Raw genomic sequence first — 12,800 nt, 5'->3', positions numbered from 1 at the left:
AATTTCCAGTATCCAGCCATAAGAAGTCTTTTGGAGAAGAACTAATAGCAAGTGGTCTGTGAGAATTATTCATTCATTCATTTAGCCAATCAGCAATATTTATTGAGTGCCCACTATGTGCCAGGCACTGTTCTAGGTACTGCAGATACAAGAATGACTAAAACGGATTCTTTAAAAAGAAGACATTCATCCACAGTAAATGCCTGCCTCTCCAATTTGAAGAACCTTATTTGATAGCAGGATGTGTCTTTAGATACTTTATTGGCATTTAGAAGATTAAGGAGCAGTATGCTTCTCCTGTTCACAATATCTTTTATTTCTGTCTTTTTGCCTTTTTTGAGGATTTAAAAAACTTTTATACCAAATGTTAAGCACTTTCATCCAAATGGTTATGTGTTTAGAAAGAAGCCCTTTAGCAATGATTTGTCTTTTTGCAGCCTGTTATTAGGCCAGAATCTAACCTCTGAAATCAGTAACAGGGAGTACTTGCCTTTTGTACTCAGGGAGAATAATCCAACACTTGTGGAGGTCCTCGAAGGAGTTGTCCGTCTTCCAGAGACTGTACATACAGCTGTGCGATACACCAGCATTGAATTGGTTGGCGAGATGAGTGAAGTGGTTGATCGAAATCCTCAGTTTCTTGGTATGTGTGAACTCCACTCCTCTGCAGCTGCTGAGAGTGATTTTTCTGATTTTGTTGTTCCTCTCTTACTTTTGCTCTTGTTCTCTATTTTTATTGGTAGGTAGAATGTTTCTAGACTCTGAGAATAAACACTGGATTATGACTTACTGCTTAGCTTACACAACATTTATAAACTCATCAGCCTTTGGAGAAGGGATATTTGAAAGGTTAGATCTCTAGATGGGGAAACAGTTTGCTTCTAGTAGTCTGCTTTGGCATGAACATTTCTGTTAGTCTTTGGCACATGCTTGAGCTGATCAAGTAGTTCTAACTTAGATGCTATTAATAGTCTAAAGCAGAGGAAAGGGTTTTTTCATAAGTACATGCTCCTTTTAAAAACCAAGAGTTATCATTTGAAACAAAATTAGTACAAATTAAAATGAAGAATGTTGAATTATATAACCTCTGGATGCCCTTATTGGCTTGAAAAAATAAAGATTATAGAAAGTAACTTTAGAATGAAAAGTAAAGTTAACAGTCATTTCTTTTACCCCTCTCATTTGCAGATAAACAAATCCAAAGGACAAATAATTCTATATTAAGCCCTCCTGATACTCAGGAGTGATATATTCTGAGAATTTTAAGAACACCCCCAAACTTGTGAATATTGTTAATTATGTATTAATTTTGATGTATTTCCTGTGCTTATATTACCATCTTTTTTTTTTAATTCCAGTATAGTTAACATACAGTGTTATATTAGCCTCAGGTGTACAATATAGTGATTCAGCAGTTCTCTGCATTACTCAGTGCTCATCAAGATCAGTGTGCTCTTAATCCCCTTCACCTAGTTCACCCGTCCTCCTCACCCACCGCACCTCTGGTAACCATCAGTTTGCTTTTTATAGTTAAGAATCTGTTTTTTTGGTTGTCTCTTTTTTCCTTTGTTTGTTTTGTTTCTTAAATTCCAATATATGAGTGAAATCATATGGTATTTCTCTTTCACTTATTTCACTTAGCACTGTACTTTCTAGATCCATCCATGTTGTTGCAGATGGCAAAATTTCGTTCTTTTTTATGACTGAGTAATATTTTTCTCTGTGTGTGTGTGTGTGTGTGTGTGTACACACCTTCTTTGTCCATGCATCTTTCGATGGACATTGGGGTTGCTTCCATAATTTGGCTATTGTAAATAATGTTGCATTAAACGTAGGGGTGCATGTATCTTTTTGAATTAGTGTTTTCGTATTGAGTAAATACCCAGTAGTGAAATAACTATATTATACATTTATTACTACCTTTCAGCTTGATTTTATTTTACATATGATCTTTTTTATTGTTTGAAACTCTTGCTTAAGAAGTGTTTTCTTTTTTCTTATTTCTGTATATAAAGCATACGATAGACATGTTCACATTATACCTGAGACACTTTCAAGTTTAACATACCATTTAAAATTGTTTTCAAAATACTTATTTTCTAATTCTTAGATTCTTCACTTCTGTTATCTGTCTCAACATTTGGCTTTCTTTTCTGAATGATTTTTCCACAAGAAACTAAAGTAGGTTTGTTTGTTTGTTTGTTTGTGAAGCGTTATCATTCAGTACCACCGTGCAGTATCTCATTTAAATGTGTGCTTCAGTAATAAGACAAATTGCTACATGTTTATACTTACTTTAGAATAGTTAAAACAGTAAATACTCCATTTGAGAATCACAGAAGCCTACAGCGTTATAGTTCCCTGTACTTTATACTTAGCTCTTCTGATTCCTAGGCTTACAAGTTTTAGGCTTCTTTTGTGGAGGGGGCCAGGGATTCATGCTAGCTGGTGCATCATATCCGTCATTAGACTGGAAATGGAGATAACGTTTTAATGTGCTTTACGACATTATTCTTTTGATTTCTTCTTTTATGGTTTGGTTTGAGGTTACTTTGACGTACTTATAAGGTGCTCTTTAATCATATGTGATTTTTCCTTAGAAAATCATTCTGGTTTTTATAAAGTAAGGAAAAAGATAAGTAGAATTGCTTTATAGAAATTCACCTTTATGGTCAGTTTCTTTGGAACACTTATATTTGCTACAAAGTAAAACATACTTTTTCTAGAAGTACTAAAAAATCTGCATGTTTTTAAGGCCTTTTCTAACTATAAAGAAGCAAATATAAAAGTGTCCACTTTAGATAACTGCCATTGTCCTGATTAACGTAGGCTGTTTTTACATAGTGACTCATCTCTGAGTATAAATAATGGCTTTATGTTCTTTCTTTTATTACCTTGTTCTTAATCCTTGGATGGTTTTATCCACCAGTGGTTTTCAAACTGTACTGTGTGAAGGCCTAGCCATGAGGAAAGAAATAGAAGGTGAATAGATAGGACCCAGGGCTCCCTGACACTATGTCCGTGAGATCAGCTCCTTTTTTATGTTTTATATATAGGGGTTTGAACACATTTCATTTTTTTTAATGGTTCTTTTGCTTAAAAGGGGGAGCAGGGATATAAACCTGTGTTCTAAGAAACTAGACGTTTTCCTTGAGTTTCAAATATGTAATCTCTACTGTGTGGTTTCTCTCCTTAGACCCTGTGTTGGGCTATTTGATGAAGGGCCTGTGTGAAAAGCCTCTGGCTTCTGCTGCAGCCAAAGCCATTCATAATATTTGCTCTGTCTGCCGAGACCACATGGCACAGCACTTTAATGGACTCCTGGAGATTGCCCGTTCCCTTGATTCCTTCATGTTGTCTCCAGAAGCTGCTGTGGGCTTGCTAAAAGGTATTTACTTCATATGTTAACCAGTAACATCTCTAAGCCACTTCGGGGGGATTATCTTATACTCAGATCCCAGTTTTTCAGTTGCAGTGTACTTAGTGATGGAGAAAGTTGACCGTTCCACTCAGGAGGGTGTTGATTATATATACATGCATTCTTTTCTTAGAATATTTTAAGGCTGTGTAACTAATTCAAACTGCTTACAGTGTGTATAGCACAGACCTAAATTTTGGGGTGGCGTTGACACATTTGAACTAAACATAGTTCTTTTTTGAGTTGGGGGAAGAATAAACAGGGAGACCAAATACCATACCAAAGCGGTAGGTGGAAACTTAAAGGTAGTATGTGTGGATCAGTCCTGTCAGTAGAAACTTGGACTCTTAGTGGTCTTTAATCATTGTGGACCAGCTTTACACTCAGTGATTGCCTGTCCTGAGGCAAGCAGCCAGAGTGGTGATGAAGTTCAGAGTAAGAAGAACTAGAGATATTAAGGCTAGGAAAAAAGAAGAGACTTTAAGCATGATGGCTATTTTTAAATATTGGAAACATTATCTTATAAAAGTGGGAACAGATTTATTTGATGAGTAGTAGTCAGTTGTTGACAGGTACTGGCTCTTAGAAAGAAAACTCTTTCTAAGTAAACTCTGAGAACAGATTGGGGTACCCTGTGAGGTCATGAAATCCTTACAGCTGGTAGTTAGAGGGGATTGAGGATCTATCAGATAAAAGATTGGGTAATATAACCTGTGTGGCATCATTTAAGCCTCTGTGAGTAGCAAACCATTTAGTCTTGGCTAGATTGGATGACCTTGTGTGGGAACTAGCTGTTCTTTCCTATATCTATGACCAAGTTCCTTTCCAGCCAATGTATTTGCATTTTCCAAGACAGATTTTCTTTTTGTAGCATGGACTTTGTTGTTTCCATTCATAGGCATAGATAATAAGGCATTGAATCAGAGTCAAATATTCTTACTACTTTACTACTGCTAGTGGTTATTTCTGCCATCTTGTAATTTTCTAGTGAAATTTAACCTTAATACTGACGTGAGGTCTAACCTGTAGTATGTGGGCATCTCAGTTATCTGTGATATCTTCTCAATAAAGAAATCTTTTTATTTTTTAATTTTTTTTAAGATGTAATTATGGGGCGCCTGAGTGGCTCAGTTGGTTAAGCGTCTGCCTTTGGCTCAGGTTATGGTCCTTCGGTTCTGGGATTGAGCCCCACCTTGGGCTCCCTACTCAGCAGGGAACCCGCTTCTCCCTTTTTCTCTGTTCCCTGCTTCTGCTCTCTGTTTCACACCTCTCTCTATATATGTCAAATAAATAAAATCTTTAAAAAAAAAAAAAAGATGTATTTTGAAAGGGAGAGCATGTGAGCAGGGAGAGGGGCAGAGGGAGAGGGAGAGAGAATGCCAAGTAGACTCCTCGCTGAGCAGAGAGCCCAAATTGGGGCTCCATCCCACAACCCTGAGATCATGACCTGAGCCAAAATCAAGAGTCAGCCTCTTACTCAACTGAGCCATCCAGGTGCCCCATAAATACATCTTTTAAAAAAAAAAAAATTTTTTTTTTTAAATAAAAAGTTTTAGTAGCATTCTTCTCTGTAGGAATGAATTAAAAGGTAAAAGCATATTTAAGTTAGATTCCCCCCCTCCAGTTTTAAATAAGTCTAACTCGCCCATGGCTTATAGACTACCAGGAAAAATCATTTAGTTTTTTAATTCACATTTGAAGACTTATGGATTGATTACTATTCTGTTGAATGAAATTTTTTTTTTTTTTTTTTTTACTTCGGAAAGGACCTAGGCTAACATGTAGTCCTTTGGCTCTGGGAGAGATGCTTCAGCTTTGGTGGGGGTTATGACAAGAGGGAGGCTGAATGAAAAGGGTCTGGGCCTCCTACTCCCACTTTAAGCTAGCTACTTTTTTTTTTTTTAACCTATTTTATTGGAGTTCCAAGTTCAGATTTTATTTAATAAAGGGGTGGGGGAGGCTTTTGCAACTATTTAAAAAATGAAAGAAAGGCAGATTTAACTTATTCTTCTGTTTAAAGCACTCATTTTACAGATAAAGAAACTCAGGCCCAGAGATAATACCTTACCTAGCTCATAGATTCTTTTATGGTATAACTAGAATCAGATCTCCAATTTCAGTCCATTCTTACAAAAAAAAAAAAATTATATATCTGTTTCTCAGACCTCTCTGATGATAAGAATTGTCTGCGGCACTTACCAAAAATAAAGGCTCTCCTTGACCTGCTAGATCAGAACCTCTGGGAAGTTTGAGAACCTTTGTACTATGCTATATAAAAATAGCTTTGGCATTGGCTTTGCAAAGGAGATTTTTTAAAGTATTTGAAGAATTGGAAGGGGAGATGTATTTAAACATCTTTAAATCCATAGGCTGCTGAGGAGAGAGAATTTAATATTAACTTCAGTTATAAATGTTAGTGTGAAGGTCACTTTGTTGTCTAAGCTAAATAAAGAGAAACCAACCTAAATAACAAAATACTATAGCTGAAAAAGCAGTGCTGATCTTTTTAAAGGAATGAAGCCAATCGGCCTCTTCTGTTCGTCAAATGATGGAGACCAGTGAATTACCTCAGTTCAGCTTTTGTTTTATTTGTATTTTTCTTTGTCTTACAGGGACAGCACTTGTCCTAGCCAGGTTACCTTTGGATAAGATTACTGAATGCCTTAGTGAACTATGTTCTGTTCAGGTTATGGCATTGAAAAAGGTAAGTCCAATTAAAAAAGGGGGTTTAGTACATATATATGATGTTTACATGTTGGAAAGGAAAAGAGAATTTACAGGTGATCTTTTATCTACCTAGACAAGCCAAGAGAATGAACTAAAAAGTTATTAAAAATAAGTCTATCAAAGGAGCTGCATACATGGAATAAATATTCTAAAATCAGTAAATTTTCGCTATCAGTAATAGAATTTAGAAGATATAATGGGGAAAATACCATTCAAGTTAGGAACCAAAAACCATAATCTACCAAGTTTCCTTCAAGAATGTTGTAAAGATGTCAGCTCCTCTCAAGTTACATTTATAGTGCAATAGTAGGAGAATTTGACATAATGATTCTAAAGTTTATCTCTAATGATATTCTGGTAGAAGCATTTAAGTAATTTTAGGAAAGAATAAGAGGCAACTTGCTTTATCTCTTAAAATATATTATGAAGCCTTAGTCATTTTAAAGTGTTGTAATAAAAAAAAAAGAAAAATGTGTTGTAATAGTGAAATAAAGATACAGCTTATATAATGTTAAATTTAATTGGATCTGTATTATATATAGTGTAATTAATATCTTGGTCATTATAAAAGTAAATGGGAAAAAAATTAAATAATACTGTTTTCCACTCCAGAGTGATCATGTAGTAAAATATAGTAATATGCAGTCTTGGCCATGATGCAGTAAGATGAAGGAAAGTAATTTGACAATATAAATTTAAAAATTTGCACCTTTTGAGTAACTATCGGGACTGTCTTATAAGGAAATAAGCAGAGATTGAGAGGGAGGTTGATATATAAGGGTGTATGTTGCAGTGTTTGCTGTAGGTATGTATGTGTGATGACAGGGTATTGATACCTCTCTGTCTCTTCAGCTGTTGTCTCAGGAGCCCAGTAATGGCATATCCTCAGATCCCACTGTGTTCTTAGATCGCCTTGCAGTAATATTTAGGTAAGAAGGGAGACTGGTTGCTTGCCTTGGGATAACAGCTCAAATATGACCATTGTGTATTGAAGAAAGCAAGTGTTTTTCCCCCTAAACTTCCAGGTACCTCCTATATAATGTCTTCTGTTAGGAGACTGATAAGCCCATTATCTGAAATTTTGGTGCAAAGACAGATTCTAAGAATTTATTCTTGGTAGACCTTTGTCAAAAGATCCTCTAAAATGTAATTGATTTTTTTGGTCTCTAGATTGGTGATTATCAGACTTTAACATTCACCACAGCCACCTGGAGGGCTTATCAAAACAGAATCCTGGGTCCTATCCCCAGAGTGTCTGATTCAGTTGGATTTTGGGTAGGACCCAAGAATTTACGTTTCTAATAAGTTCCCAGGGGATGCTGTTGCTGCTGCTTGTGATTTCAAGGACCAGTTTTAGAACTGTTGCTGTGTTTTGTAGGGGTGCAAAAAACTAATGAAGCCTTTTCATTGATCAGGTGAAATTAATCCTTTTTTGAAGTCAGGAGGAGCCTGATGATTAAAGCATTTGAGTGACAATGTTGAGAGAGTGCTCCTTACTGAGTTACATAATTTATAATTTGTCAGACCCATAGATATAACTGGAATATCAGAGTAGTTGTTGTGTAAAAGCCTGTGTGGAATAAGTTAAAACTGAGGTGTTTGAGCTTATGTGTTCTTGTCAACACGTGTTTTTTTTTTAATTTGATGCCAGTGCTTTTCTTATATAATTATGATAGCCCTGTTACATGACATTCTGAAAGCCCAGCCAACAGTCTTTATTTAACAGTAAATGGAAGAAAATGTGCAATAGATAGAAATCGCCCGATTTAAAGAAAATGAGATTTTTATTAAGTTGCTCTTGAGCATATTGAAATTAAAGAATTTCTTCAAAGAGGTAATCATACAGGATTTTTTTTCCTGCTTTCTTTGAAATTAGTGGATTCTAGAACTAGACAAGTAATTGGATTTGACATTATTGTGAGTGGGCGTATACTATATATCATTGGGTTCAGGCTAGAACCATGAGAAACATCTTGGGTAGACTAGAATTCCTGAAGCTTTTGCCTTTTAATGCTAAGAGTGGAGCAGTACTTGGTTTGTCATAGTGGATTTAGACAACCTGGTTTTTAATTAATATTTTTTATTAATTTGCAAGAGTCTACATATTCTGGTTTTTAAAGAGAAAAAAATGAAAACGATTATTGTAGTGCTCCACAACCTGTGTAAACCGGAGTTAGGTTGAGTTCGCATGTTCTAGTGGAAGTGGCTTAAAGGTGGCAAAAAAGGAGCCGGGGCGGGGGGATGGGTGATTTAAATTAGGTGCTTGTGTGTGTTTGACTGGAATAGAAGGAAAAGGTGTTGAGTCCTAAATAACTTTATTGTTTGGTATTCTTTATGTGGCGACAATGTTACTTAGTAAGCTATCAGGGTTGGGGCTGTGGTTCTTCAGTTAAATTGCTCTTTTACTATTTTGGGTTGTTGCCTTTCTCTAGACACACCAATCCCATTGTGGAAAATGGACAAACTCATCCGTGCCAAAAAGTCATACAGGAAGTAAGTGCTTAATGGATGCCTGTGGAACAAGGCTTTCTTCCTTTTTCTTTACAAGGCTATGGGTAACTAAAGTGAGAAGGTATAGTCTTTTAGGTTCATAGGAAGATTGAATTTGTTGATGCAGTTTAAATTTCAGTGCGTAGAAGTTCAAAATAGAGCCATTCAAACAAGTATTTTTTACTTCAGATTTGATAAGAAAACAGACTGTGGGGAAATGCACTTTGAGTGCATTTACTTCCAGAGAAGTAAAGAAAGATTACGTCTGAAACCTCGAGTTGCTAGGAGGCCTGAGTATTACTAGCAAAAATTTTTTTGACAGAGCCATTTAACCCTTACGGCTTTTGTTTCCCCATTGTAAACACGCCTCTGCTATTTTCACTGAGGGTAACATGCGGATCAAAAGGCATGTTTTGAGAAGTGCTTTTCAGACTTCAGGGGGGAAACACCAAGTATCCTTAAATGTTTGACAGTATCAAATCATGCCATTTCATTACTTTCTGCCCTTTTATTCAAAGTATTCCAACTCAGAACTGTCTTTAAACATCTGTCTATTCCTCTATAACTCATACTAATTCTTTTCATCCTAAATCAGGAATTCCAAAGTTTATCTTTCAGTGAAGTTAGACATTCTCTTCTTCCAGTTCTAAAGAGTCACTGTGCTTCTCCTAAGAAGTGGCTGTGTTTTAGTGATGGATAGCGTATTGAAACTGTGCACACTCACGTGCACACACACGCATGCACTCACGCACACCAGATTCAGGCTACATGTTTTCCTACAAAGAAGGCTTTTTCCTAATTATTTGAAAACTAAATCAGATGTTACCAACTTGGGAGCATTTTTTTCAGCTCTTAGTTGTTCATTGTTTTCTTTCTTGTGCTCTTTGACTTTTGACTCAGATATGGCCAGTTTTATCTGAGACTCTAAATAAACACCGGGCTGATAATCGGATTGTAGAGCGCTGTTGCAGGTGCCTCCGCTTTGCTGTTCGCTGTGTAGGCAAAGGATCTGCAGCCCTGTTGCAGCCACTAGTTACACAGGTAAGTGCTTCCTGAGAGGGAGAATGTAAAGTGTACAGAATTTGAAGTAGGAGTCTTTATTCATTTCTTTTTTAAAGATTTTATTTATTTCAGCGGTTTCGGCGGGGGGTGGGGGGTTGCGGGGAAGCACAAGCAGAGGAAGGGGCAGAGGGAGAGGGAGAAGCAGGCTCTCCGCTGAGCGGGGAGCCCAACTGGGGGCTCGATCCCAGGACCCTGAGATCATGACCTGAGCTGAAGGCAGATGCTTAACTTACTGAACTACCTGAAATATAGGCACCCCTGAAATATAGGAGTCTTTAGAAAAAAAACTTTGCTGATGAAATGAAACACTTTTGTGTTTATTAAATACAAACTCCAAAATATTTGAAAAAATAAGTAGTGCCTGTGGTATGTTGTCTCTAAGGGAAACTGCCTGTAATCTATTCTGTATAGTGATAGTCTAAATAGTGACACATTCCACTGTGAAATTAAGAAGAGAATGACTTTAACGCTCAGCTCTCCTATATCAGTGCTAAGCATTTTTATACTAATTTTTCTTTTTAAAATGTGTCACATCAAATTATGCTTTTTCTTGACCCAAAGGAATTTTTTTCTATCTCGACCACAGTTGGTCACATAAGCCTGTTAATTTGTCAAGAAATGTTTGACTCTTTTATAATCACCAAGATTGATATGTAATTATGATGGTGTGACTCAATGTGCGAGGTTCTCTAAGATCACATTCACATCAAGAACTATTCTATATAAGATGCCTATAACTAGTGACTTAGATCACTAAGTGATTTGATGTTAACCTTACAGCAAAGCCAGGACTAGATTGAACCAAGGCAAAGTGTCAGCCTTCACATTTGTAGGACTTGGAGTCAGTGTCTTAAGTTTTGCATCCATGCATTGAGGGGAAAATGCACAGCTTCAGGCTGGGCCACTCCCACCCAGCCTGAAGTGACCTTTTCCTACCTGGACAGTGTATCCGTGTTGCAGATTTTAAGGAGGCAGACCCTCTGAGTTGTTGCCCCTGACAGTGAGTGCCCACTTAAATTCTGCTCCCTAGGTGCCTCATCCTTTTTTTTTTTTTTTTTTAAGTAACTTCTACACCTAGCATGGGGCTCAAACTCATAAACCTGAGATGAAGAGTTGTATGCTCCACTAACTGAGCCAGCCAGGTTTTTTGGGTTTTTTTTGTTTTTGTTTTTTAATTTGTTTATTTGTCAGAGAGAGAGCACAAGCAGGGAGAGCAGCAGGCAGAGGGAGAAGCAGGCTCTCTGCTGAGCAAGGAGCCCGATGTGGGGCTCAATCCCACGACCCTGGGATCATGACCTGAGCTGAAGGCAGACGCTTAAGTGAATGAGCCACCCAGGCCTTCCCCCACCCCGGCTTTTTAAATATAGAATTTGTATAATATATTTCTTCTCACTTGCATATTTTACCCACAACTTAACAGCCTTTTTACAAGCTGAACTCACTTAGCTTGATATAATCTAAATTCTTCTTTCAAACAAATAATAAAAATTCAAAATCCTAAACCCATAAGAAAACAAATTAAAGGGGCGCCTGGGTGGCTCAGTCGTTGAGCGTTTGCCTTCGGCTCAGCACGTGATCCCGGTGTTCTGGGATCGAGCCCCACGTTGGGCTCCTCCGCTGGGAGCCTGCTTCTTCCTCTCCCACTCCCCCTGCTTGTGTTCCCTCTCTCGCTGGCTGTCTCTATCTCTGTCAAATAAATAAATAAAATCTTTAAAAAAAAGAAAAAAATTTAAAACGATGATGAAAATAAGTCACCCCTCCCATGAGGAGCAGTGTCCATTTGTACAATATATAGTCGGGTTTGGGTCAGAATCTCTTTATGAATCAGGCACATGTTTTCACGACACCTTTATTCTTGCCAGTATTAGCTCCTGCCTGGCAGCTCTGTGTCCAAGAAGGATCAAAGGGAGGCTGGTCTTGGAGGCGTCGGTTCCTTGGTGGCAACTGAGAGCTGAGGCGGGTGGGATGCAGAGCGGCCGGGCCAGTGGGGCAAGCAGGGGAGAGGAACAGTTGTGTGCGAAGCAGAACCTGGGCTCGCTCTGTGCAAAGTGGTCAGAGAGACCAGAACAGCCAGGGCAAGGACAGACAGCAGTGAGCAGAAGCTTGTGTTTTATTTACAGTTTGGCCTCCCAAGGACGGAGAGCAGAGTTGGTGGTGACTGCCCCCAGAGGTGTGACCCTGCCCTGCCTGTCTATCCTGGGTACCTCATTCTTAAGGAGGAACTCACCCTCAAGTAGGATCATGCTAGTGCAGTATCAGTTGGCATATGCACAGCCCTGCCTCCTTCATATTGTGAATTTGATTAAAGTTTACGTTTACTACCCTGAGGACACCATATATTTGTACTGCATGTGTTTCCGCCTTTGGTTATGTGTCCTCTTCAGTGTATTACATTCTGGGTCAAACATAACTTGATTTAATGCCCCTTTGGTGTCAGAGGATACCCTCATGACTTTGGTATTTTTTTTTATTCCTGCTAATTTAAGTATGTGACCCAACCCAGTTGAATAGCACCTTGTATAGGAAATGTGTTCTAAGGTCAGTATATGTGAAAAAATGAAAAGTATTTTTTAAAATCCAAAAATCGCAAGTCAGCAAACTAGAACCAATGGGCCTATTACCTGGTTTTGTAAATGTAGTTTTACTAAGAGGTTGCCATGCTTATTCATTTAAGTATTGTATATTGGCCATTTGCTAAGGTGGCAAAGTTGAATAGACAGATCGTATGGCCAGTAAAGCCTAGAATTTTTTACTGTCTGAAAGACAGTAAACATTCACCAGCTTAAATCATTCATTAAGTACAGCATATAGTTTTGAGTATACAACACCAAATAGATTCGTAGCTCCCATCACGTGCCCATTCCATGGTATATGTTAATAATGAAGAGTCAGTCACTTTGTCTTTCAGCCCCCACCACATTCATTGAATTGAATTTATATAATGAAATCAGTACACTCGGTTAAGCATCCGATTCTTGATTTCAGCTCAGGTCTTGCTCTCAGGGTCGTGACTTCAGGCCCTGTATTTGAAAGAAAAAAAAAAATCAATACATTTGATGGCATTTTAAATAGATGAATATACAGATGCTTCTTAATTTTTGGA

General features: G+C 37.7%; 1 protein-coding gene across 4 annotated transcripts in view; it reads left to right on the top strand.

Moving 5' to 3' along the window:
* The window catches only part of TNPO3 (transportin 3), an 83,981-nt gene that overhangs the window by 51,201 nt on the left and 19,980 nt on the right, over positions 1-12,800 (top strand). For all 4 annotated transcript variants that reach the window (XM_002913432.4, XM_019804192.2, XM_019804188.2 and 1 more), the window contains 6 exons: positions 504-643; positions 3,197-3,388; positions 6,031-6,122; positions 6,998-7,074; positions 8,578-8,638; positions 9,536-9,676. In XM_002913432.4, coding sequence (XP_002913478.1) covers positions 504-643; positions 3,197-3,388; positions 6,031-6,122; positions 6,998-7,074; positions 8,578-8,638; positions 9,536-9,676 — 703 coding nt within the window. The remainder of the gene's footprint in view (positions 1-503; positions 644-3,196; positions 3,389-6,030; positions 6,123-6,997; positions 7,075-8,577; positions 8,639-9,535; positions 9,677-12,800) is intronic.

Source organism: Ailuropoda melanoleuca, chromosome 1 (genome assembly GCF_002007445.2).
Source record: "Ailuropoda melanoleuca isolate Jingjing chromosome 1, ASM200744v2, whole genome shotgun sequence".
In the NCBI taxonomy this organism is placed as follows: Eukaryota; Metazoa; Chordata; class Mammalia; order Carnivora; family Ursidae; genus Ailuropoda; species Ailuropoda melanoleuca.
Note: the sequence above shows the minus strand (reverse complement) of the source record. Positions and strands in the feature narration are given on the sequence as shown.